Source organism: Tachyglossus aculeatus, chromosome 24 (genome assembly GCF_015852505.1).
Source record: "Tachyglossus aculeatus isolate mTacAcu1 chromosome 24, mTacAcu1.pri, whole genome shotgun sequence".
Lineage (NCBI taxonomy): Eukaryota > Metazoa > Chordata > Mammalia > Monotremata > Tachyglossidae > Tachyglossus > Tachyglossus aculeatus.
Genome location: NC_052089.1, coordinates 28,489,878 through 28,516,924, shown reverse-complemented (window position 1 = coordinate 28,516,924; position 27,047 = coordinate 28,489,878). Strand labels below are relative to the sequence as shown.

Genomic DNA, 27,047 nt, shown 5'->3' with positions numbered 1-27,047 from the left:
AATGAATGGACGGAGGGGGTGAGGGGGCCGGGGCGAACCTTGGGCGAGCAGCGGGGCGCTTCCTGGACCCGGCGTCCCGCGGCCGGCGTGTTTCCTGACGTACTCCACGGTCTGGCCCAGCTGCTTGGAGACGCTGTAGTGAACGGCGTCGTCGCATAAGTAGCACCTGTTGCCCGCCGGCGAGGGGTGGAGCGTCAGCTTTCTAGCCCGCCAGCCCGCTGTCGGGGCCGCACCGTCTCTACATGTGGCCGACTTGGACTTCCCAAGCGCTTAGTACAGCGCTCTGCACGCAGGAAGCGCTCAATAAATACGATTGAATGAATGAATATGTTGCCGACTTGTCCTTCCCGAGCGCTTAGTCCAGTGCTCTGCACACAAGTGCTCAATAAATATGACAATGAATGAATGACTGTCTCTATATGTTGCCGACTTGGACTTCCCAAGCGCTTAGTCCAGTGCTCTGCACACAGTAGGCGCTCAATAAATACGACTGAATGAATGAGTGAATGAATGTTGGGTAGGGACCGTCTCTAGATGTTGCTGACTTGGACTTCCCAAGCGCTTAGTCCAATGCTCTGCACACAGGAAGCGCTCAATAAATACGATTGAATGAACGAATATGTTGCCGACTTGTACTTCCCAAGCGCTTAGTCCAGCGCTCTGCACGCAGGAAGCGCTCAATAAATACGATTGAATGAATGAATGACTGTCTCTATATGTGGCCGACTTGGACTTCCCAAGCGCTTAGTCCAGTGCTCTGCACGCAGGAAGCGCTCAATAAATACGATTGAATGAATGAATGACTGTCTCTACATGTGGCCGACTTGGACTTCCCAAGCAATGAATGAATGACCATCTCTATATGTTGCCAACTTGTACTTCCCAAGCGCTTAGTCCAGTGCTCTGCACACAGTAAGTGCTCAATAAATACGATTGAATGAATGAATGACCGTCTCTAGATGTTGCCGACTTGGACTTCCCAAGCGCTTAGTCCAATGCTCTGCACACAGGAAGCGCTCAATAAATACGATTGAATGAACGAATATGTTGCCGACTTGTACTTCCCAAGCGCTTAGTCCAGCGCTCTGCACGCAGGAAGCGCTCAATAAATACGATTGAATGAATGAATGACTGTCTCTATATGTGGCCGACTTGGACTTCCCAAGCGCTTAGTCCAGTGCTCTGCACGCAGGAAGCGCTCAATAAATACGATTGAATGAATGAATGACTGTCTCTACATGTGGCCGACTTGGACTTCCCAAGCAATGAATGAATGACCATCTCTATATGTTGCCAACTTGTACTTCCCAAGCGCTTAGCCCAGTGCTCTGCACGCAGGAAGCGCTCAATAAATACGATTGAATGAATGAATGACTGTCTCTATATGTGGCCGACTTGGACTTCCCAAGCACTTAGTCCAGTGCTCTGCGCACAGTAAGCGCTCAATAAATACGATTGAATATGTTGCCGACTTGTACTTCCCAAGCGCTTAGTCCAGTGCTTTGCACACAGGAAGCGCTCAATAAATACGATTGAATGAATGAATGACTGTCTCTACATGTTGCCGACTTGGACTTCCCAAGCGCTTAGTCCAGTGCTCTGCACACAGTAAGCGCTCAATAAAGATGATTGAATGAATGAATGAATGAATGAATGAATGTTGGGTGGGCACCGTCTCTAGATGTTGCTGACTTGGACTTCCCAAGCGCTTAGTCCAGTGCTCTGCACACAGGAAGCGCTAAATAAATACGATTGAATGAATGAATGTCTCCATATGTTGCCAACTTGTACTTCCCAAGCGCTTAGTCCAGTGCTCTGCACACAGTAAGCGCTCAATAAATACGATTGAATGAATGAATATGTTGCCGACTTGTACTTCCCAAGCGCTTAGTCCAGTGCTCTGCACGCAGGAAGCGCTCAATAAATACGATTGAATGAATGAATGACTGTCTCTATATGTGGCCGACTTGGACTTCCCAAGCGCTTAGTCCAGTGCTCTGCACGCAGGAAGCGCTCAATAAATACGATTGAATGAATGAATGACTGTCTCTACATGTGGCCGACTTGGACTTCCCAAGCAATGAATGAATGACCGTCTCTATATGTTGCCAACTTGTACTTCCCAAGCGCTTAGTCCAGTGCTCTGCACACAGGAAGCGCTCAATAAATACGATTGAATGAATGAATGAATGAATGTTGGGTAGGGACCGTCTCTAGATGTTGCCGACTTGGACTTCCCAAGCGCTTAGTCCAGCGCTCTGCACGCAGTAAGCGCTCAATAAATACGATTGAATGAATGAATGTTGGGTAGGGACCGTCTCTAGATGTTGCCGGCTTGTACTTCCCAAGCGCTTAGTCCAGTGCTCTGCACACAGGAAGCGCTCAATAAATACGATTGAACGAATGAATGACCGTCTCTCTATGTTGCCAACTTGTACTTCCCGAGCGCTTTTAGTCCAGTGCTCTGCACACAGTAAGCGCTCAATACGACTGATTGAATGAATGAATGAATGAAAAACTTGGACTTCCCAAGCGCTTCGTCCAGTGCTCTGCACACAGGAAGCGCTCAATAAATACGACTGAATGAATGAATGAAAAACTTTGACTTCCCAAGCGCTTAGTCCAGTGCTCTGCACACAGTAAGCGCTCAATAAATACAATTATATGAATGAGAGACAGAGAAATTCAAATTATAGGATACTATATAATTATAGTATAAGTTATATGAAGCGCTTAGTCCAGCACTCTGCACACAGGAAGCGCTCAATAAATACGACTGAATGAATGAATGAAAAACTTGGACTTCCCAAGCGCTTAGTCCAGCGCTCTGCACACGGTAAGCGCTCAATAAATACGACTGACTGAATGAATGAATGAAAAACTTGGACTTCCCAAGCGTTTAGTCCAGCGCTCTATAAATACGGCTGAATGAATGAATGAATGAAAAACTTGGACTTCCCAAGCGCTTAGTCCAGCGCTCTGCACACGGTAAGCGCTCAATAAATACGACTGACTGAATGAATGAAAACCTTTTACTTCCCAAGCGCTTAGTCCAGCGCTCTGCACACAGTAAGCGCTCAATAAATACGACTGAATGAATGAATGAATAAGTGAAAAACTTGGACTTCCCAAGCGCTTAGTCCAGCGCTCTGCACACGGTAAGCACTCAATAAAGACGACTGAATGAATGAATGAATGAAGGAAAAACTTGGACTTCCCAAGCGCTTAGTCCAGCGCTCTATAAATACGGCTGAATGAATGAATGAATGAATGAAAAACTTGGACTTCCCAAGCGCTTAGTCCAGCGCTCTGCACACGGTAAGCGCTCAATAAATACGACTGACTGAATGAATGAAAACCTTTTACTTCCCAAGCGCTTAGTCCAGCGCTCTGCACACAGTAAGCGCTCAATAAATACGACTGAATGAATGAATAAGTGAAAAACTTGGACTTCCCAAGCGCTTAGTCCAGCGCTCTGCACACGGTAAGCACTCAATAAAGACGACTGAATGAATGAATGAATGAAGGAAAAACTTGGACTTCCCAAGCGCTTAGTCCAGCGCTCTATAAATACGGCTGAATGAATGAATGAATGAATGAAAAACTTGGACTTCCCAAGCGCTTAGTCCAGCGCTCTGCACACGGTAAGCGCTCAATAAATACGACTGACTGAATGAATGAAAACCTTTTACTTCCCAAGCGCTTAGTCCGGCGCTCTGCACACAGTAAGCGCTCAATAAATACGACTGAATGAATGAATGAATGAAAAACTTGGACTTCCCAAGCGCTTAGTCCGGCGCTCTGCACACGGTGAGCGCTCAATAAAGACGACTGAATGAATGAATGAATGAAGGAAAAACTTGGACTTCCCAAGCGCTTAGTCCAGCGCTCTATAAATACGGCTGACTGACTGAATGAATGAATGAAAAACTTGGACTTCCCAAGCGCTTAGTCCAGCGCTCTGCACACGGTAAACGCTCAATAAATACGACTGAATGAATGACTGAATGAATGAAAAACTTGGACTTCCCAAGCGCTTAGTCCAGCGCTCTATAAATACGACTGAATGAATGAATGAATGAATGAAAAACTTGGACTTCCCAAGCGCTTAGTCCAGCGCTCTGCACACGGTAAGCGCTCAATAAATACGACTGACTGAATGAATGAAAACCTTTTACTTCCCAAGCGCTTAGTCCGGCGCTCTGCACACAGTAAGCGCTCAATAAATACGACTGAATGAATGAATGAATGAAAAACTTGGACTTCCCAAGCGCTTAGTCCGGCGCTCTGCACACGGTGAGCGCTCAATAAAGACGACTGAATGAATGAATGAATGAAGGAAAAACTTGGACTTCCCAAGCGCTTAGTCCAGCGCTCTATAAATACGGCTGACTGACTGAATGAATGAATGAAAAACTTGGACTTCCCAAGCGCTTAGTCCAGCGCTCTGCACACGGTAAACGCTCAATAAATACGACTGAATGAATGACTGAATGAATGAAAAACTTGGACTTCCCAAGCGCTTAGTCCAGCGCTCTATAAATACGACTGAATGAATGAATGAATGAAAAACTTGGACTTCCCAAGCGCTTAGTCCAGCGCTCTGCACACGGTAAGCGCTCAATAAATACGACTGACTGAATGAATGAAAACCTTTTACTTCCCAAGCGCTTAGTCCGGCGCTCTGCACACAGTAAGCGCTCAATAAATACGACTGAATGAATGAATGAATGAAAAACTTGGACTTCCCAAGCGCTTAGTCCGGCGCTCTGCACACGGTGAGCGCTCAATAAAGACGACTGAATGAATGAATGAATGAAGGAAAAACTTGGACTTCCCAAGCGCTTAGTCCAGCGCTCTATAAATACGGCTGACTGACTGAATGAATGAATGAAAAACTTGGACTTCCCAAGCGCTTAGTCCAGCGCTCTGCACACGGTAAACGCTCAATAAATACGACTGAATGAATGACTGAATGAATGAAAAACTTGGACTTCCCAAGCGCTTAGTCCAGCGCTCTATAAATACGACTGAATGAATGAATGAATGAATGAAAAACTTGGACTTCCCAAGCGCTTAGTCCAGCGCTCTGCACACGGTAAGCGCTCAATAAATACGACTGACTGAATGAATGAAAACCTTTTACTTCCCAAGCGCTTAGTCCGGCGCTCTGCACACGGTAAGCGCTCAATAAATACGACTGAATGAATGAATGAATGAAAAACTTGGACTTCCCAAGCGCTTAGTCCGGCGCTCTGCACACGGTGAGCGCTCAATAAATACGACTGAATGAATGAATGAATGAAAGAAAAACTTGGACTTCCCAAGCGCTTAGTCCAGCGCTCTATAAATACGGCTGACTGAATGAATGAATGAATGAAAAACTTGGACTTCCCAAGCGCTTAGTCCAGCGCTCTGCACACGGTAAGCGCTCAATAAATACGACTGACTGAATGAATGAAAACCTTTTACTTCCCAAGCGCTTAGTCCGGCGCTCTGCACACGGTAAGCGCTCAATAAATACGACTGAATGAATGAATGAATGAAAAACTTGGACTTCCCAAGCGCTTAGTCCAGCGCTCTGCACACGGTGAGCGCTCAATAAATACGACTGAATGAATGAATGAATGAAAGAAAAACTTGGACTTCCCAAGCGCTTAGTCCAGCGCTCTATAAATACGGCTGACTGAATGAATGAATGAATGAAAAACTTGGACTTCCCAAGCGCTTAGTCCAGCGCTCTGCACACAGTAAGCACTCAATAAATATGACTGAATGAATGAATGAAAACCTTTTACTTCCCAAGCGCTAAGTCCAGCGCTCTGCACACGGTAAGCGCTCAATAAATACGACTGAATGAATGAATGAATAAGTGAAAAACTTGGACTTCCCAAGCGCTTAGTCCGGCGTTCTGCACACGGTAAGCGCTCAATAAATACGACTGAATGAATGAATGAATGAAAGAAAAACTTGGACTTCCCAAGCGCTTAGTCCAGCGCTCTATAAATACGACTGAATGAATGAATGAATGAAAAACTTGGACTTCCCAAGCGCTTAGTCCGGCGCTCTGCACACGGTAAGCGCTCAATAAATACGACTGACTGAATGAATGAAAATCTTTTACTTCCCAAGCGCTTAGTCCGGCGCTCTGCACACGGTAAGCGCTCAATAAATACGACTGAATGAATGAATGAATAAGTGAAAATCTTCCCAAGCGCTTAGTCCAGCGCTCTGCACATGGTAAGCGCTCAATAAATACGACTGAATGAATGAATGAATAAGTGAAAAACTTGGACTTCCCAAGTGCTTAGTCCAGCGCTCTGCACACGGTAAGTGCTCAATAAATACAACTGAATGAATGAATGAAAAACTTGGACTTCCCAAGCGCTTAGTCCAGCGCTCTATAAATACGACTGAATGAATGAATGAATGAATGAAAAACTTGGACTTCCCAAGCGCTTAGTCCAGCGCTCTGCACATGGTAAGCGCTCAATAAATACGATTGAATGAATGAATGAATGAATGAATGAAAAACTTGGACTTCCCAAGCGCTTAGTCCGGCGTTCTGCACACAGTAAGCGCTCAATAAATACGATTGTATGAATGAAAAAGAGAGACACAGAAGTTCAAATTATAGGATACTATATGATTATAGTATAAATTATACGAAGCGCTTAGTCCAGCGCTCTGCACACGGTAAGCGCTCAATAAATACGACTGACTGAATGAATGAATGAAAAACTTGGACTTCCCAAGTGCTTAGTCCAGCGCTCTATAAATATGGCTGAATGAATGAATGAATGAATGAAAAACTTGGACTTCCCAGGCGCTTAGTCCAGCGCTCTGCACACGGTAAGCGCTCAATAAATACGACTGAATGAATGAATGAAAACCTTTCACTTCCCAAGCGCTTAGTCCGGCGTTCTGCACACAGTAAGCGCTCAATAAATACGATTGTATGAATGAAAAAGAGAGACACAGAAGTTCAAATTATAGGATACTATATGATTATAGTATAAATTATACGAAGCGCTTAGTCCAGCGCTCTGCACACGGTAAGCGCTCAATAAATACGACTGACTGAATGAATGAATGAAAAACTTGGACTTCCCAAGTGCTTAGTCCAGCGCTCTATAAATATGGCTGAATGAATGAATGAATGAATGAAAAACTTGGACTTCCCAGGCGCTTAGTCCAGCGCTCTGCACACGGTAAGCGCTCAATAAATACGACTGAATGAATGAATGAAAACCTTTCACTTCCCAAGCGCTTAGTCCAGCGCTCTGCACACGGGAAGCGCTCAATAAATACGATTGATCGATGGAAGGGCCAGGTGGCACCGTGCCTCGCCGGGTCGTGGGCCCCCCCGGGGTCACGCCGGTGCCCACCCCGCGCCCGCCGCTCACCAGACGGTCCAGTCCTCCAGGCTCAGGACCAGGGCGTGGGGGTCCGACCTCGGGGCCTCAAAATGCTTCAGCGCGTGCTGCTGTTTGGACTCCCTGCCGCAGCCCTGGCCGAGCGGGAGGGAGCGGGGGGGGTCACCGGCCGGGGGTCGAGGGGGGCTTGGGGGGGCCGCTTCCCCCCCCCCCACCCTCCCACCGGGCCCGGGGAGGTTACCTGATGGCCGCACTTGAGGCACAGCCAGACGGAGGGCTTCTCGGCGGCGGCGGCCTGGTCCCGGGCGCGGTTGTCGTCGCGGCAGTCCTGGCACGCTCCCCACTCCGCCGGGCCCGCCAGGGCCTTCTTGAGCGTCCCCTGCTCCAGCCCCTTGCGCACGTGCCTGCAGCCGGACACTGGGGGAGACGCCCCCACGGAGAGGCGGCCACGGCCTCAGGCGAGTTGTGATATTAAACGCATTTGTGGAGCCCCCCTTTTAGACTGCGAGCCCACTGTTGGGTAGGGACCGTCTCTCTATGTTGCCAATTTGTCCTTCCCAAGCGCTTAGTCCAGTGCTCTGCACATAGTAAGCACTCAATAAATACGATTGATTGATTGATTGATTGATTTTACTTGTACATATCTATTTATTTTATTTTGTTACTATGTTTGGTTTTGTTCTCTGTCTCCCCCTTTTAGACTGGGAGCCCACTGTTGGGTAGGGACCGTCTCTCTATGTTGCCAATTTGTCCTTCCCAAGCGCTTAGTACAGTGCTCTGCACATAGTAAGCGCTCAATAAATACAGTTGATTGATTGATTTTACTTGTACATATCTATTCTATTTTATTTTGTTACTACGTTTGGTTTTGTTCTCTGTCTCCCCCTTTTAGACTGTGAGCCCACTGTTGGGTAGGGGCCGTCTCTCTATGTTGCCAATTTGTCCTTCCCAAGCGCTTAGTACAGTGCTCTGCACATAGTAAGCGCTCAATAAATACGATTGATTGATTGATTGATTTTACTCGTACATATCTATTCTATTTATTTTATTTTGTTACTACGTTTGGTTTTGTTCTCTGTCTCCCCCTTTTAGACTGTGAGCCCACTGTTGGGTAGGGACCGTCTCTATATGCTGCCAATTTGTACTTCCCAAGCACTTAGTACAGTGCTCTGCACATAGTAAGCGCTCAATAAATATGATTGATTGATTTATCCGGCGCTTATTACGTGCCAAGCCCTGCCTCGGAGAATAATCATAATAATTATAATAAGGACTAAGCCTCTCCCCACCCTGGGAGAGTTATATAAATGCATTTATTCGGCGCTTATTACGTGCCAAGCCCTGACTCAGAGAATAATCATAATAATTATAATGAGGGCGGTGTTTGCTAAGCGCTTACTCTGTGCCGAGCGCTGTTCGAAGCGCTGGGGAGGTTACAAGGGGATCAGGTTGTCCCACGGGGGGCTCACAGTCTTCATCCCCATTTGACAGATGAGAGAACTGAGGCCCAGAGAATAATAATTATAATGATGGTATTTGTTAAGCACTTACTCTGTGCCGAGCACTGTTTGAAGCGCTGGGGAGGTTACAAGGGGATCAGGGGGTCCCACGGGGGGCTCACAGTCTAAATCCCCATTTTCCAGATGAGGGAACTGAGGCACAGAGAATAATAATTATAATGATGGTATTTGTTAAGCGCTTACTCTGTGCAAAGCAGTGTTCTAAGCGCTGGGGAGGTTACAAGGGGATCAGGTTGTCCCACGGGGGGTGCACACTCTTCATCCCCATTTGACAGATGAGAGAACTGAGGCCCAGAGAATAATAATTATAATGATGGTATTTGTTAAGCGCTTACTCTGTGCCGAGCACTGTTTGAAGCGCTGAGGAGGTTACAAGGGGATCAGGGGGTCCCACGGGGGGCTCACAGTCTTCATCCCCATTTGACAGATGAGGGAACTGAGGCACAGAGAATAATTATAATGATGGTATTTGTTAAGCGCTTACTCTGTGCCGAGCACTGTTTGAAGCGCTGGGGAGGTTACATGGGGATCAGGGGGTCCCACGGGGGGCTCACAGTCTTCATCCCCATTTGACAGATGAGGGAACTGAGGCACAGAGAATAATTATAATGATGGTATTTGTTAAGCGCTTACTATGTGCAAAGCACTGTTCTAAGCACTGGGGGGGATACAAGGTGATCAGGTGGTCCCACGGGGGGCTCACAGTCTTCATCCCCATTTGACAGATGAGGGAACTGAGGCCCAGAGAATAATAATAATAATAATTATAATAAGGATGGTATTTGTTAAGCGCTTACTCTGTGCAAAGCACTGTTCTAAGCGCTGGGGGGGATACAAGGTGATCAGGTGGTCCCACGGGGGGCTCACAGTCTTCAGTTCCCTCCTCTGTAAAATGGGGGTGAAGACTGTGAGCCCCACGGGGAACCACCTGATCACCTTGTATCCCCCCCAGCGCTAAGAACAGTGCTTTGCACACAGTAAGCGCTTAAAAAATGCCATTATTATTATTATTCACCCCCATTTCATTCATTCATTCATTCATTCAATCGTATTTATTGAGCGCTTACTGTGTGCAGAGCACTGTACTAAGCGCTTGGGAAGTCCAAGTCGGCTACAGATAGAGACGGTCCCTACCCGACGACGGGCTCACAGTCTAGAAGGGGGACAATTCAATCATTCAAAGCTATTTATTGAGCGCTTACTGTGTGCAGAGCACTGTACTGAGCGCTTGGGAAGTCCAAGTCGGCTACAGATAGAGACGGTCCCTACCCGACGACGGGCTCACAGTCTAGAAGGGGGACAATTCAATCATTCAAAGCTATTTATTGAGCGCTTACTGTGTGCAGAGCACTGTACTGAGCGCTTGGGAAATCCAAGTCGGCGACATATAGAGACGGTCCCTACCCGACGACGGGCTCACAGTCTAGAAGGGGGACAATTCAATCATTCAAAGCTATTTATTGAGCGCTTCCTGTGTGCAGAGCACTGGACTAAGCGCTTGGGAAGTCCAAGTCGGCGACATATAGAGACGGTCCCTACCCGACGACAGGCTACAGTCTAGAAGGGGGGCAATTCAATCATTCAAAGCTATTTATTGAGCGCTTACTGTGTGCAGAGCACTGTACTAAGCGCTTGGGAAGTCCAAGTCGGCTACAGATAGAGACGGTCCCTACCCGACGACAGGCTACAGTCTAGAAGGGGGGCAATTCAATCATTCAAAGCTATTTATTGAGCGCTTCCTGTGTGCAGAGCACTGGACTAAGCGCTTGGGAAGTCCAAGTCGGCGACATATAGAGACGGTCCCTACCCGACGACAGGCTACAGTCTAGAAGGGGGGCAATTCAATCATTCAAAGCTATTTATTGAGCGCTTACTGTGTGCAGAGCACTGTACTAAGCGCTTGGGAAGTCCAAGTCGGCTACAGATAAAGACGTTCCCTACCCGGCGATGGGCTCACGGTCGGTCCTTTTAGATTGTGAGCCCACCGTTGGGTAGGGACTGTCTCTAGATGTTGCCAACTTGGACTTCCCAAGCGCTCAGTACAGTGCTCGGCACACAGTAAGCGCTCAATAAATACGATTGATTGATTGATAGAAGGGGGAGGATTGTCCGGCCACTTACCTAGCGCCTCCGGAGAGTGGTCGGCCAGCTCGGCCCTGCCCTTGGCCCGCTTCTTGCCCATCGCAGAGGTTCGTGCCCGGCTCCGGGCCTGGGGGCGGCTCAGACACAGCCGGGCATGGGAGACCCCCCTTCAGGCCCGACTCGGGGGCCGCACGCCGAGCCCTGTGGGAAGGGGAATCAGAGGACGTGGGTTCGAATCCCGGCCCCTGCCTGCTGGGTGACTTTGGGCCAGCCACTTCACTTCTCTGGGCCTCGGTTCCCTCATCTGTCAAATGGGGATGAAGACTGAGAGCCCCCCCGGGGGACAACCTCATCACCTAGAGAAGCAGCGTGGCTCAGTGGAAAAGAGCCCGGGCTTTGGAGTCAGAGGTCATGGGTTCGAATCCCGGCTCCGACAATTGTCAGCTGGGTGACTTCGGGCAAGTCACTTTACTTCTCTGAGCCTCAGTTCCCTCATCTGTAAAATGGGGATGAAGGCTGTGAGCCCCACGTGGGACAACCTGATCACTCTGTATCCCCCCAAGCGCTTAGAACAGTGCTTTGCACATAGTAAGCGCTTAACAAATGCCAACATTATTATTATTACCTTGTATTCCCCCAGCGCTTAGAACAGTGCTTTGCACATAGTAAGCCCTTAACAAATGCCATTATTATCATTATTATTATGAAGACTGTGAGCCCCCCATGGGACAACCTGATCACCTTGTAACCTCCCCAGTGCTTAGAACAGTGCTTGGCACATAATAAGCGCTTAAATGCCATCATTATTATTATTATTATGAAGACTGTGAGCCCCCCGTGGGACAACCTGATCACCTTGTATCCCCCCCAGCGCTTAGAACAGTGCTTGGCACATAGTAAGCGCTTCACAAATACTATTATTAAGTGTGGCTCAGTGGAAAGAGCCCGGGCTTGGGAGTCAGAGGTTATAATAATAATGATAATAATGGAATTTATTAATTTATTTTACTTGTACATATTTATTTTACTTGTACGTATTTATTCTATTTATTTTATTCTGTTAATATGTTTTGTTTTGTTCCCTGTCTCCCCCTTCTAGACTGTGAGCCCACTGTTGGGTAGGGACCCTCTCTAGATGTTGCCAACTTGTACTTCCCAAGCGCTTAGTACAGTGCTCTGCACACAGTAAGTGCTCAATAAATACGATTGAATGAATGAATGAATGAATGAATGAAGAGCTTACTAAGTGCAAAGCACTGTTCTAAGCGCTGGGGAGGTTACAAGGTGATCAGGTGGTCCCACGGGGGGCTCACAGTCTTCATCCCCATTTTCCAGATGAGGGAACTGAGGCCCAGAGAAGTGAACTGACTCGCCCAAAGTCCCACAGCTGACAAGTGGCGGAGCCAGGATTTGAACCCACGACCTCTGACTCCAAAGCCCGGCCTCTTTCCACTGAGCCACGCTCCTTCTCCACTAATGATGGCATTTGTTAAGCGCTTACTATGTGCAAAGCACTGTTCTAAGCGCTGGGGAGGTTACAAGGTGATCGGGTTGTCCCACGGGGGGCTCACAGTCTTCATCCCCATTTTCCAGATGAGGGAACTGAGGCCCAGAGAAGTGAAGCGACTCGCCCAAAGTCACCCAGCTGACAATTGGCGGAGCCGGGATTTGAACCCATGACCTCTGACTCCAAAGCCCGGGCCCTTTCCACTGAGCCACGCTGATGGGTTCTAATCCCGGCTCTGCCGCTCATCAGCTGTGTGACTTGGGGCAAGTCGCTTCACTTCTCTGGGCCTCGGTTCCCTCCTCTGTAAAATGGGGATAATGATAATAATAATAATAATGGCATTTGTCAAGCGCTTACTATGTGCCAAGCACTGTTCTAAGCGCTGGGAAGGTTACAAGGTGATCAGGTTGTCCCACACGGGGCTCACAGTCTTCATCCCCATTTTCCAGATGAGGGAACTGAGGCCCAGAAAAGTGAAGTGACTTGCCCAAAGTCACAAAGCGGACAATTGGCAGAGCTGGAGATGAAGACTGATGAAGCCTGTGAGCCCGCCGTGGGACAACCTGATCACCTCGTAACCTCCCCAGCGCTTAGAACAGTGCTTTGCACATAGTAAGCGCTTAATAAATGCCATTATTATTATTATCATTATTATTATTAATCCTGGCTCCACCGCTTGTCAGCTGTGTGACTTTGGGCATAGTCGCTTCACTTCTCTGGGCCTCAGTTCCCTCGTCTGTAAAATGGGGATGAAGACTGGGAGCCCCCCGAGGGACAACCTGATCACCTTGTATCTACCCCAACTCTTAGAACAGTGCTTGGCACATAGTAAGCGCTTAACAGATACCAACATTATTATTATTACCCTCTGGGCCTCAGTTCCCTCATCTGTAAAATGGGGATGAAGACTGAGAGCCCCAAGTGGGACAACCTAATAACCCTGCATCTCCCCCAACTCTTAGAACAGTGCGTGGCACATGGTAAGAGCTTAACAGATACCAACATTATTATTATTATTATCCTCTGGGCCTCAGTTCCCTCATCTGTAAAATGGGGATGAAGACTGTGAGCCCCAAGTGGGACAACCTAATAACCTTGTATCTCCCCCAGCGCTTAGAAGAGTGCTTGGCACATAGTAAGCGCTTAACAGATACCACCATTATTTTATTATTATTATTACCCTCTGGGCCTCAGTTCCCTCATCTGTAAAATGGGGATGAAGACTGTGAGCCCCAAGTGGGACAGCCTAATAACCTTCTATCTCCCCCAAAGCTTAGAACAGTGCTTGGCACATAGTAAACGCTTAACAGGTACCAAAATTATTATTATTATTATTGTTACCCTCTGGGCCTCAGTTCCCTCGTCTGTAAAATGGGGATGAAGACTGTGAGCCCCAAGTTGGACAACCTGATAACCTTGTAACCTTGAGAAGCAGTGTGGCTCAGTGGAAAGAGCCCGGGCTTTGGAGTCCGAGGTCATGGGTTCAAATCCCAGCTCCACCAATTGTCAGCTGGGTGACTTTGGGCGAGTCACTTCACTTCTCGGGGCCTCAGTGACCTCATCTGGAAAATGGGGATGAAGACTGGGAGCCCCCCCGTGGGACAACCTGATCACCTTGTAACCTCCCCAGCGCTTAGAACAGTGCTTGGCACATAGTAAGCGCTTAACAAATGCCACCGTTAATTAGTTAATTAATTCTCTGTGCCTCAGTGACCTCATCTGTCAAATGGGGATGAAGACTGTGAGCTCCACGTGGGACAACCTGATCGTCTTGTAACCTCCCCAGCGCTTAGAACAGTGCTTGGCACATAGTAAGCGCTTAACAAATGCCACCATTAATTAGTTAATTAATTCTCTGTGCCTCAGTGACCTCATCTGTCAAATGGGGATGAAGACTGTGAGCCCCATGTGCGATAACCTGATCACCTTGTAACCTCCCCAGCGCTTAGAACAGTGCTTTGCACATTGTAAGCGCTTAATAAATGCCATCATTATTATTATTAGAACAGTGCTTTGCACATAGTAAGCGCTTAACAAATGCCACCATTAATTAGTTAATTAATTCTCTGTGCCTCAGTGACCTCATCTGTCAAATGGGGATGAAGACTGTGAGCCCCCCGTGGGACAACCTGATCACCTTGTAACCTCCCCAGCGCTTAGAACAGTGCTTTGCACACTGTAAGCGCTTAATAAATGCCATCATTATTATTATTAGAACAGTGCTTTGCACATAGTAAGCGCTTAACAAATGCCACCATTAATTAGTTAATTAATTCTCTGTGCCTCAGTGACCTCATCTGTCAAATGGGGATGAAGACTGTGAGCCCCATGTGCGATAACCTGATCACCTTGTAACCTCCCCAGCGCTTAGAACAGTGCTTTGCACATTGTAAACGCTTAATAAATGCTATCATTATTATTATTATAACAGTGCTTTGCACATAGTAAGCGCCCCAGCGCTTCTTGTATCTCCCCCAGCGCTTAGAACAGTGCTTTGCACATAGTAAGCGCTTAATAAATGCCATCATTATTATTATTAGAACGGTGCTTTGCACATAGTAAGTGCTTAATACCATTATTATTATTATTATTATTATTATTGTATCTCCCCCGGCGCTTAGAACAGTGCTTGGCACATAGTAAGCGCTTAACAGACACCAACGTTATTCTTCCTCTTCTTCTCTGGGCCTCAGTTCCCTCGTCTGTAAAATGGGGATGGGGACTGCGAGGCCCACGGGGGACAAGGCCTGCGGCCAACCCGATTTGCTGGGCTCCATGCCGGCGCTTAGTACAGCGTTGGGCACATAGTAAGCGCTTACCGAATACAATAAAAACTCATAATTATTACTCTGGGAAGTGACTGACCTTAGGCGAGTGTCGGGGCGCCGCGGCCCGGGAGTCAAGCCCGGAGGGCTGCCGGGAAGAGGCGCCGGACGCCCACGTGCGCCGAGGCCCCGCCCCCCCCGCCGCCTCCCATTGGCCGGGCTCCCCCCGTGACTGACGGGCTCGGCGACCAATGGCTGCGCGATACCCGGGCCCCGCCCCCTCCGCCTCCCATTGGCCGGGCCACCGCCCGACTGACGTTCTCGGCAACCATTGGCTGCGCGGGATCCGGGCCACGCCCCCCCAGTTGGCTGGAATCCTCCTTTAACTGACGGGCGCGGCGACCAATAGCTGCACCTGAGCCGGGCCTGGGCCCGCCCCCCAACCACCTCCCATTGGTCGGGTCGCTCCCCCGACTGACGTACACGGCGACCAATGGCTGCGCGGGAGCCGGGACCCGCCCCCTGCCACCTCCCATTGGCCTGGACCCTCCTTTAACTGACGTCCTCGGCGACCAATGGCTGCGCGGCATCCGGGCCCCGCCCTCTCCCCCTCCCATTGGCCGGGCCGCTCCTTTAACCGACGGGCACGGTGGCCAATAACTGCGCGGGAGCCGGGCCTGGGCCCGCCCCCCGCCGCCTCCCATTGGCCGGGCCGCCCCCCTGACTGACTTACACGGTGACCAATGGCTGTGCATGATCCAGGTCCCGCCCCCCGCCGCCTCCCATTGGCCGGGCCGCTCCCCTGACTGACTTACACGGCGACCAATGACTGTGCGGGATCCCGGCCCCGCCGCCTCCCACTGGCCGGGACCCTCTAACTGACGGGCACAGTGACCAATAGCTGCGCGGGATCCAGGCCCCGTCCCCCACCGCCCCTCATTGGCCGGACCGCTCCCTTGATTGACGGGCCCGGCGACCAATGGCTGCGCGGGAGCCGGTTCAATCAATCAATCGTATTTATTGAGCGCTTACTTTGTGCAAAGCACTGTACTAAGCGCTTGGGAAATACAAGTTGGCAACATATAGAGACAGTCCCTACCCAACAGTGGGCTCACAGTCCTGGCTCCGCCCCGCATTGGCCGGGCCCCACCCCCCGTCACCTCCCATTAACTGACGGGTGCGACGACCAATAGCCGCGCGGGAGCCGGGTTCGGGCCCGCCCCCGCCACCACCTTCCTTTGGCCAGCCCTCTCCCTTGACTGACGGGCGCGGCGGCCAATGGCTACGCGGGAGCCGGTCCCCGCCCTCTCCACCTCCCATTGGCCGGGACCCTCCTTTAGCTGACGGGCACGGCGACCAATAGCTGCGCGGGAGCCGGGCCTGGGCCCGCCCCCCACCCCCCACGCCTCCCATTAGACGAGCCGCCCCCCGACCGACGCGCTCGGCGACCAATGGCAGCGCGGGGTCCGGGCCCCGCCCTCTCCACCTCCCATTGGCCGGGACGCTCCCTTGACTGACGGGCGCGGTGACCAATAGCCGCGCGGGACCCTGGCCTGGGCCCGCCCCCGCCACTACCTCCCATTGGCCGGTCCCTTGACTGACGGGCGCGGCGGCCAATGGCTGCACGGGATCCAGGCCCCGCCCCACGCCACCTCCCATTGGCTTTGCCGCTTCCCTCGAGTGACGGGCCCGGCAGCCAATGGCTGCGCGGGAGCCGGGCCCCTCCCTTAACTGGCGGGCGCGGCGACCAATAGCTGCGCGGGAGCCGGTCCAGGGCGCTCGGCCTTACCTGAGACGGGTGTTGCGTCCATCGCTGTGGCGCCTCCGGGCGCGCCTCGTCCCTGCTCCGCCCCCTGCTCCTCCGGGGTCCGTCTGCGGGCAGGCGCCACCTCTGGCCAGAGGGACCCCAGGCCGCCCTGCAGCCACTTCCGGGACGGGGCATTGTGGGAAAGGTGGGGCGGCCGGAAGCCCCGCGCAGGCGCAGTCGGAAGCACCTGCTCGGGACGGGCTAAGGCGGCGTCGACGACGGCGTTGACGGCGGCGCCCCCTGGCGGCCGGCGAAGGTTCGAGCCCACGAGGCACCTCAGTCATTCATTCATTCATTCATTCAGTCATCATCATCATCATCAATCGTATTTATTGAGCGCTTACTGTGTGCAGAGCACTGTACTAAGCGCTTGGGAAGTACAAATTGGCAACATAATTGGCAGTCGTACTTATTGAGCGCCTACTGCGTGCCGAGCACTGGACTGAGCGCTTGGGAGAGGACAAATCGTTAACTACAATCGTTGAGTCCCCAAAGGGTTATTTGGAGAAGCAGCGTGGCTCAGTGGAAAGAGCCCGGGCTTGGGAGCCAGAGGTCATGGGTTCGAATCCCGGCTCCGCCCTAAGTCTGCTGTGTGATCTTGGGCAAGTCACTTAACTTCTCTGGGCCTCAGTTACCTCATCTGTAATATGGGGATTAAGACTGCGAGCCCCACGTGGGACAACCTTTTAGACTATGAGCCCGCTGTTGGGTAGGGACTGTCTCTATATGTTGCCAATTTGTACTTCCCAAGCGCTTAGTACAGTGCTCTGCACATAGTAAGCGCTCAATAAATACGATTGATGATGATGATGACAACCTGATCAGCCTGTATCCTCCCCAGCGCTTAGAACAGCGCTTTGCACATAGTAAGCGCTTAACAAATGCCAATTATTATTATTATTATTTGGGGGGGGGGAGGCCTAGAGGCCCAGGAAGCTGCCCCAGGCCTGCATTCATTCATTCAATCATCCATCCATCCATTCATTCATCCATTCCTTCATTCAGTCGTATTTATTGAGCGCTTACTACGTGCGGAGCACTGGACTAAGCGCTTGGGAGAGGACAGATCGGCAGCAACTACAACCATTGAGTTCCCCAAAGGGTTATTTGGGGGGTGGAGGCCTAGAGGCTGCCCAAGGCCTGCATTCATTCATTCAATCATCCATCCATCCATTCATTCATCCATTCCTTCATTCAGTCATATTTATTGAGCACCTACTGCATGCAGAGCACTGGACTAAGCGCTTGGGAGAGGACAGATTGGCAACAATTACAATCATTGAGCCCCCAAAGGGTTATTTGGGAGGGGGAGGCCTTGACTGGATGTGAGGCCCGGCCCAGGCCCAGGAGGCTGCCTGAGGCCACCATTCAGTCATTCATTCATCCATCCATTCATTCATCAATTCCTTCATTCAGTCGTATTTATTGAGCGCCTACTGCATGCTGAGCACTGGACTAAGCACTTGGGAGAGGACAAATCATTAACAGCTACAATCGTTGAGTTCCCCTAAGGTTTTTTGGGAGGGGGAGGCCTTGACCGGATGTGAGGCCCGGCCCAGGAAGCTGCCCAAGGCCTGCATTCAGTCATTCATTCATTTATTCATTCATTCAATCATATTTATTGAGCGTCTCCTGCGTGTGGAGCACTGGACTAAGCACTTGGGCGAGGATAAATCGGCAACAACTACAAATGTTGAGTTCCCCAAAGGCTTTTTGTTTGTACTTCCCAAGCTCTTAGTACAGTGCTCTGCACACAGTAAGCACTCAATAAATACGATTGATTGATTGATTGAGAGGGGGAGGCCTTGACCGGACGTGAGGGCCAGCCCAGGCAGGCTGCTCAAGGCCTGCATTCAGTCATTCATTCAATCATTCATTCATCCATCCATTCATTCATTAATCTGTTCCTTCATTCAATCATCATCATCATCATCGTCAATCGTATTTATTGAGCGCTTACTATGTGCAGAGCACTGTACTAAGCGCTTGGGAAGTACAAATTGGTAACATATAGAGATTCAATCGTATTTATTGAGTGCTTACTGCGTGCTGAGCACTGGACTAAGCACTTGGAAGAGGACAAATCCGCAACAGCTACAATCGTTGAGTTCCCCAAAGGTTTTTTGGGAGGGGGAGGCCTAGGAGGCTGCCCAAGGCCTGCATTCAGTCATTCCTTCCTTCCTTCATTCATTCAGTCGTATTGAGCGTTTACTGTGTGCTGAGCACTGGACTAAGCACTTGGAAGAGGACAAATCCGCAACAACTACAATCGTTGAGTTCCCCAAAGGGTTATTTGGGAGGGGGAGGCCTTGACCGGACGTGATGCCCGGCCCAGGCACAGGAGGCTGCCCAAGGCCTGCATTCATTCATTCATTCATTCATTCATTGTCGTATTTATTGATCGCTTACGGTGTGCAGAGCACTGGACTAAGCGCTTGGGAGAGAACAGATCGGCAACAACTACAATCGTTGAGTCCCCAAAGGGTTTTTTGGGAGAAGGAGGCCTTGACCGGACGTGAGGCCCGGCCCAGGAGGCTGCCCGAGGCCTGCATTCATTCATTCATTCATTCAATCATATTTATTGAGCACTTACTTCTTGCAGAGCACTGGACTAAGCGCTTGGGAGAGTTCAGATCGGCAACAACTACAATCGTTGAGTTCCCCAGAGTCTTTTCGGAGAAGGCAGTGTGGCTCAGTGGAAGGAGCCCGGGATTGGGAGTCAGAGGTCATGGGTTCAAATCCCGACTTGGCCACCTGTCAGCTGGGTGACTTTGGGTGAGTCACTTCACTTCTCTGGGCCTCAGTACCCTCATCTGGGAAATGGGGATGAAGACTGTGAGCCCCCTGTGGGGCAACCTGATTGCCTTGTATCCCCCCCCAGCACTTAGAACAGTGCTTCGCACATAGTAAGCGCTTACCAAATGCCGTCGTTATTATTATTATTTTTGAGAGGGGAGGCCGGATGTGAGGGCCAGCCCAGGAGGCTGCCCAAGGCCTGCATTCATTCATTCAATCGTATTTTTTGAGCGCTTACTGTGTGCAGAGCACTGGACTAAGCGCTTGGGAGAGAGAGAAGCAGCGGGGCTCAGTGGAAAGAGCACGGGCTTTGGAGTCAGAGGTCGTGGGTTCAAATCCCGGCTCCCCCACTTGTCAGCTGTGTGACTTTGGGCGAGTCACTTCACTTCTCTGGGCCTCAGTTCCCTCAACTGTAAAATGGGGATAAAGGCTGTGAGCCCCCCGTGGGACAACCTGATCACCTTGTAAGCTCCCCAGCGCTTAGAACGGTGCTTGGCACGTAGTAAGCGCTTAATAAACGCTATCATTATTATTATTATTAGGACAAATCGGCAACAACTACAATCGCTGAGTTCCCCAAAGGCTTTTCGGGAGGGGGAGGCCTTGACCTCAAGTCACTTATCTTCTCATCTGGGAAATGGGGATGAAGACTGTGAGCCCCCCGTGGGACCACCTGATCACCTTGTAACCTCCACAGTGCTTAGAACAGTGCTTTGCACGTCGTGAGCGCTTAATAAATGCCGTCATTATTATTATTGACCGGACGTGCGGGCCGGCCCAGGAGGTTGCCCAAGGCCTGCGGCCCCCTCCTCCGCCCCGCTCTCCGGGCCCACCCTGGCGGTCCCGGGAAGTCTGGCATTCCCGGTCCCGGACCCCGACGGCCCAAGCGGGAATCCCCCGCCCCGTCTCCGTGCGGGGAGGGCCCGCAGAGCGACGCCTTCTCTCCGCCAGGCCCGGCCCCGGCGCCGTCACGCCCACCCTGTCCGAGACGACGGAGGCCCAGCTGTCCGAGTTCGAGCTGCTGTCCAGTATGTTCCCCGGCGAGGCCGAGCTGGTGGTGGGCGACCCCGTGGCCCTGGCGGAGCTGAGGGAGTTCGTGGAGAAACGGAGCCCGGAGCCGCCCGCCGCCGCCCTCCGCTACACGCTCAACGTGCCGGTGGAGGTGGCCGACGGCCCCGGGGTAACGCGGAGGGGACGGGGAGGGACCGTCTCGACTTCCCAAGCGCTTAGTACAGTGCTCTGCACACAGGAAGCGCTTGATAAATACGATCGGTTGATTGACGGGGCCGGCCGGCGGGTGCGGGGAGCTCAGACCCGGGTCCGCCCCATCCTTCCAGGTGGTGCTCGCCGTCGAGTGCATCCTCCCTCTCCGGTACCCGGCCGTCCTGCCCGAAATCACCGTCAGGTAAGAAATGTGAGCCCGCTGTTGGGTAGGGACCGTCTCTATGTGTTGCCAACTTGGGCTTCCCAAGCGCTTAGTCCAGTGCTCTGCACACAGTGAGCGCTCAATAAATACGATTGAATGAGTGAATAAGAATGGCATGTCCCGACGACAGCAGCCGGGGAGGGGGCTGCCGTCCCAGGATCCCGAAGGGCAGGAAATTCCGGCCGCCCCGACGGGACTGGGAGTCCAAAGGATTTTAATTCCAGCTCCCCATCTTGCCCGCTGTGTCATCAGGATGGTATTCGTTAAACGCTTACTATGGGCCTTCTATCAATCAATCAATCGATGATGATGATGATGATGGCATTTATTAAGCGCTCACTATATGCAAAGCACTGTTCTAAGCGCTGGGGAGGTTACGAGGTGATCAGGTTGTCCCATGGCGGGCTCACGGGATTAATCCCCATTTTACAGATGAGGTAACTGAGGCACAGAGAAGTGAAGTGACTTGCCCAGAGTCACACAGCTGACAATTGGCAGAGCCGGGATTTGAACCCATGACCTCTGACTCCAAAGCCCGTGCTCTTTTCCACTGAGCCACGCTGCTTCTCTATCAATCAATCGTATTTATTGAGCGCTTACTGACTGGACTAAGCGCTTGGGAAGTACAAGTCGGCAACACATAGAGACAGTCCCGACCCAACAGCGGGCTCACAGTCTAGAAGGGGGAGACAGAGAACAAAACCAAACATACTAACAAAATAAAATAAATAGAATAGATATGGACAAGTAAGATAAATCAATAAACAGAGTAATAAATATGTACAAATATATATACATATATACAGGTGCTGTGGGGAAGGGAAGGAGGTAAGATGGGGGGATGGAGAAGGGGACGAGGGGGAGAGGAAGGAAGGGGCTCTAGACTGTGAGCCCGCTGTCGGGTAGGGACCGTCTCTATATGTTGCCAGCTTGTACTTCCCAAGCGCTTAGTACAGTGCTCTGCACACAGTAAGCGCTCAATAAATACGATTGAATGAATGAATAAGAATAAGAATGGCGTGTCCCGACGACAGCAACCGGGGAGGGGGCTGCCGTCCCAGGATCCCGAAGGGTCCCCCGACAGGACTGGGAGTCGAAAGGATTTTATATGTTTGTATGTATTTATTAAATTTATTTTTATATGTTTGTATTGTATTTATTATTTATTTTACTTGTACAAATCTATTCTATTTATTTCATTTTGTTAGTATGTTTGGTTTTGTTCTCTGCCTCCCCCTTCTAGACTGTGAGCCCACTGTTGGGTAGGGACCGTCTCCATATGTTGCCAACTTGTACTTCCCAAGCGCTTAGTCCAGTGCTCTGCACACAGTAAGCGCTCAATAAATACGATTGATTGATTGATTTTAATTCCAGCTCCCCATCTTGCCCGCCGTATCATCAGGATGGTATTCGTTAAACGCTTACTATGGGCCTTCTATCGATCAATCAGTCGTATTTATTGAGCGCTTACTGTGTGCAGAGCACTGGACTAAGCGCTTGGGAAGTCCAAGTTGGCAACATCTAGAGACGGTCCCTACGCAACAGCGGGCTCACAGTCTAAAAGGGGGAGACAGAGAACAAAACCAAACATACTAACCAAATAAAATAAATAGAATAGATATGTACAAGTAAAATAAATAGAGTAATAAATCTGTACGAACATATATACATATATACAGGTGCTGTGGGGAAGGGAAGGAGGTAAGATGGGGGGGATGGAGAGGGGGACGAGGGGGAGAGGAAGGAAGGGGCTCAGTGTGGGAAGGCCTCCTGGAGGAGGTGAGCTCTCAGTAGGGCCTTGAAGGGAGGAAGAGAGCTAGCTTGGCGAGCCCGCTGTCGGGTAGGGACCGTCTCTCCATGTTGCCTAATTGTACTTCCCAAGCGCTTAGTCCAGTGTTCTGCACCCGGTAAGCGCTCAGTACATATGATTGAATGAATGAATTGAATGACTGAATGAGAAGCAGCGTGGCTCCGCGGAAAGAGCGTGGACTTTGGAGCCAGAGGTCATGGGTTCGGATCCTGCCTCTGCCACTTGTCAGCTGTGTGACTTTGGGCAAGTCACTTCACTTCTCTGGGCCTCAGTTACCTCACCTGTAAAATGGGGATCAATCAATCAATCAATCAATCGTATTTATTGAGCGCTTACTATGTGCAGAGCACTGTCCTAAGCGCTTGGGAAGTACAAATTGGCAACACATAGAGACAGTCCCTACCCAACAGTGGGCTCACAGTCTAAAAAAGGGGGAGACAGAGAACAGAACCAAACATACCAACAAAATAAAATAAATAGGATAGAAATGTACAAGTAAAATAAATAAATAGACAGAGTAATAAATATGTACAACCATATATACATACATACAGGTGCTGTGGGGAAGGGAAGGAGGGGAGATGGGGGGATGGAGGATGAAGATTGTGAGCCCCCCGTGGGACAGCCTGATCACCCTGTATCCCCCCCAGCGCTTAGAACAGTGCCTTGCACATAGTAAGCGCTTCATAAATGCCATAAAAAAAAAAAAATGAATGATTGAGGCTGGTGTCTTTTTGCCGCCAGGTCCCCGGCCCTCGGCAGGACGCGGCAGGGCGAGCTGAACGGCGCGCTGAGCTCCCACCTGCGGGCCGGCGGGCGCGGGGAGGTCTGCGTCCTGCGGGCCGCCGAGTGGGTGCGGGAGCACGGCGCCGGGTACGCGGGCGCGGAGCCCCCGGCCCCCCGGCCCCCCGGCCCCCCGGCCCCCGCCTCGCCCGCCGCCGTCTTCACCCGGCTCTGGATCTACAGCCACCACATCTACAGCAAACGCAAGCGGCGGGACGTGGTGGACTGGGCCCGGGAGCTGGCGCTGAGCGGCTTCAGCGTGCCCGGCCGGCCCGGCCTGGTCTGCGCCGAGGGGCCGCGGGACGCGTGTGAAGAGTTCTGGGCCAGGTCTGTGCTCCTCCCGCCCAAGGTCAGCCCTGGCAGCTCAATCAATCAATCAATCAATCGCATTTATTGAGCGCTTCCCGTGTGCCGAGCGCTTCCCGTGTGCCGAGCGCTTGGGAAGTCCCAAGTTGGCAACATCCAGAGACGGTCCCTACCCAGCGGCGGGCTCCCGGTCTAGTTCGTTCGTTCATTCAGTCGTATTTATTGAGCGCTTACTGTGTGCTGAGCGCTGGACTGAGCGCTTGGGAAGTCCAAGTTGGCGACACATAGAGACGGTCCCTACCCAACGGCGGGCTCACGGTTTAGTTCGTTCTTTCATTCAGTCGTATTTATTGAGCGCTTACTGTGTGCTGAGCACTGGACTGAGCGCTTGGGAAGTCCAAGTTGGCGACACATAGAGACGGTCCCTACCCAACGGCGGGCTCACAGTTTAGTTCGTTCTTTCATTCAATCGTATTTATTGAGCGCTTACTGTGTGCTGAGCACTGGACTGAGCGCTTGGGAAGTCCAAGGTGGCGACACATAGAGACGGTCCCTACCCAACGGCGGGCTCACAGTTTAGTTCGTTCTTTCATTCAATCGTATTTATTGAGCGCTTACTGTGTGCTGAGCACTGGACTGAGCGCTTGGGAAGTCCAAGGTGGCAACTATAGAGACGGTCCCTACCCAACAGCGGGCTCACAATCTAGTTTGTTCATTCAGTTGTATTTATTGAGCGCTTACTGTGTGCTGAGCACTGGACTGAGCGCTTGGGAAGTCCAAGTTGGCAACATCTAGAGACGGTCCCTACCCAGCGGCGGGCTCACAATCTAGTTTGTTCACTCAGTTGTATTTATTGAGCACTTACTGTGTGCTGAGCACTGGACTGAGCGCTTGGGAAGTCCAAGTTGGCAACATTGAGAGACGGTCCCTACCCAGCGGCGGGCTCACAGTGTAGTTCATTCATTCATTCAATCATATTTATTGAGCGCTTACTGTGTGCTGAGCACTGGACTAAGCGCTTGGGAAGTCCAAGTTGGCAACACATAGGGACGGTCCCTACCCAACAGCGGGCTCACAGTCTAGTTCATTCATTCATTCATAGTAAGCGCTCAATAAATACGATTGATTGATTGATTGATTCATTCATTCAATCATATTTATTGAGCACTTACTGTGTGCTGAGCACTGTACTAAGCACTTGGGAAGTACAAGTTGGCGACACATAGAGACGGTCCCTACCCAACAGTGGGCACACAGTCTAGAAGATTAAGGGGATTCATTCATTCATTCAGTCGTATTTATTGAACGCTTACTGTGTGCTGAGCACTGTACTAAGCACTTGGGAAGTACAAGTTGGCGACACAGAGGGACGGTCCCTACCCAACAGTGGGCTTACTGATCCCCCCGTGGGACAACCTTGTAACCTCCCCAGCGCTTAGAACAGTGCTTGGCACCTAGTAAGCGCTTAATAAGTGGCATTATTATTATTATTATTACCACCACCCGGGCGCTCTGGGCACCCTGAGGGGCTGGAGGGAGAAACTCGGGCGGGTACCACCCAGGTACAGAGGCAGTGTGGCCCAGTGGATAGAGCACGGGCCTGGGCGTCAGGAGGTCTAATCCCGGCCCCCTGAACTCCTGCCGGGATCGGGTGGAGGCGTGGTTCGACCCGCCCCGGGATGACGATGTATATATGTTTGTACATATTTATTACTCTATTTATTTATTTTACTTGTACATATCTATTCTATTTATTTTATTTTGTTAGTATGTTTGGTTTTGTCTCCCCCTTTTAGACTGCGAGCCCACTGTTGGGTAGGGACTGTCTCTATATATTGCCAATTTGTACTTCCCAAGCACTTAGTACAGTGCTGTGCACACAGTAAGCGCTCAATAAATACGGATGATGATGATGATGACGAGCCCGCCTGATAATGATAATAATAATAATAATAATGGCATTTATTTAGCGCTTACTACGTGCAAAGCACTGTTCTCAGCACTGGGGAATTTACAAGGTGATTGGGTTGTCCCTCGTGGGACAGTCTTAACCCCCATTTTCCAGATGAGGGAACTGAGGCCCAGAGAAGTTGAGTGACCTGCCCCAAGTCACCCAGCCGGCAGAGCCGGGATTTGAACCGATGACCTCCGACTCCAAAGCCCGGGCTCTTTCCACTGAGCCACGCTGCTTCAATCCATCAATCAATCGTATTTATTGGGCGCTTACCGTGTGCAGAGCACTGGACTAAGCGCTCGGGAAGTACAAGCTGGCAACATCTAGGGACGGTCCCTACCCAACAGCGGGCTCACAGTCTAGTTCATTCATTCATTCATTCAATCATATTTATTGAGCGCTTACCGTGTGCAGAGCACTGGACTAAGCGCTTGGGAAGTACAAGTTGGCAACACATAGAGACGGTCCCTACCCAACAGTGGGCTCACAGTCTAGAAGATTAAGGGGATTCGATCAATCAATCATATTGAGCGCTTACCGTGTGCAGAGCACTGGACTAAGCGCTTGGGAAGTACAAGCTGGCAACATCTAGAGACGGTCCCTACCCGACGGCGGGCTCACGGTCGTCGCCACGAGCAGCTTCCCCACTGGCTTGGGTTTCTCCCCGCCCCAGGCTGAGGAGGTTGAGCTGGAAGAGGATTTTAATCCGTCACCGGGAGGACTCACCCGTCGCCGCCGACGCCCCGGAGAGCGGGCGCAGATTCTCGTCCTTCGAGGAGAAGGTGTTCGCCGGCGGCGCGGCCGGAGGAAACCACGTGGACCTGGGCCAGCTCTACCAGTTCCTCAAGACCCGGGGTTGTGCCCACGTGTTCCGGCTCCTCTTCGGGGTGGAGGGGCAGTAGGGGCCGGCGGGGA

At 50.9% G+C, this 27,047-nt stretch overlaps 2 protein-coding genes across 2 annotated transcripts in view; one reads left to right on the top strand and one right to left on the bottom strand.

Moving 5' to 3' along the window:
• The window catches only part of USP16 (ubiquitin specific peptidase 16), a 42,942-nt gene extending 25,814 nt beyond the window's left edge, over positions 1–17,128 (bottom strand). The window contains exons 1-5 of the mRNA XM_038766176.1: positions 17,040–17,128; positions 11,018–11,179; positions 7,618–7,793; positions 7,407–7,510; positions 39–166 (exon numbers count right to left, since the gene is read on the bottom strand). Of these exons, the coding sequence (XP_038622104.1) occupies positions 39–166; positions 7,407–7,510; positions 7,618–7,793; positions 11,018–11,078 (469 nt within the window). The 5' untranslated portion in view covers positions 11,079–11,179; positions 17,040–17,128. The remainder of the gene's footprint in view (positions 1–38; positions 167–7,406; positions 7,511–7,617; positions 7,794–11,017; positions 11,180–17,039) is intronic.
• Positions 17,129–17,248: 120 nt separating this feature from the next.
• RWDD2B (RWD domain containing 2B) lies at positions 17,249–27,047 on the top strand. The gene is made up of 6 exons (XM_038766077.1): positions 17,249–17,313; positions 19,660–19,832; positions 20,805–21,033; positions 21,191–21,258; positions 23,834–24,199; positions 26,806–27,047. Exons 2-6 carry the CDS (start codon positions 19,786–19,788, stop codon positions 27,032–27,034), a joined length of 939 nt encoding a protein of 312 aa, XP_038622005.1. The 5' UTR covers positions 17,249–17,313; positions 19,660–19,785; the 3' UTR covers positions 27,035–27,047.

What these genes read in the sequence shown, in the direction of transcription:
- RWDD2B (XM_038766077.1), top strand. Translation starts at nt 19,786, where the DNA reads ATGGGTTCAAATCCCGACTTGGCCACCTGTCAGCTGGGTGACTTTGG. An exon ending in AGGTGGCCGACGGCCCCGGG is followed by an intron (nt 21,034 to 21,190) that starts GTAACGCGGAGG and finishes CCATCCTTCCAG; the next exon opens with GTGGTGCTCGCCGTCGAGTG. An exon ending in TGTGAAGAGTTCTGGGCCAG is followed by an intron (nt 24,200 to 26,805) that starts GTCTGTGCTCCT and finishes TCCCCGCCCCAG; the next exon opens with GCTGAGGAGGTTGAGCTGGA.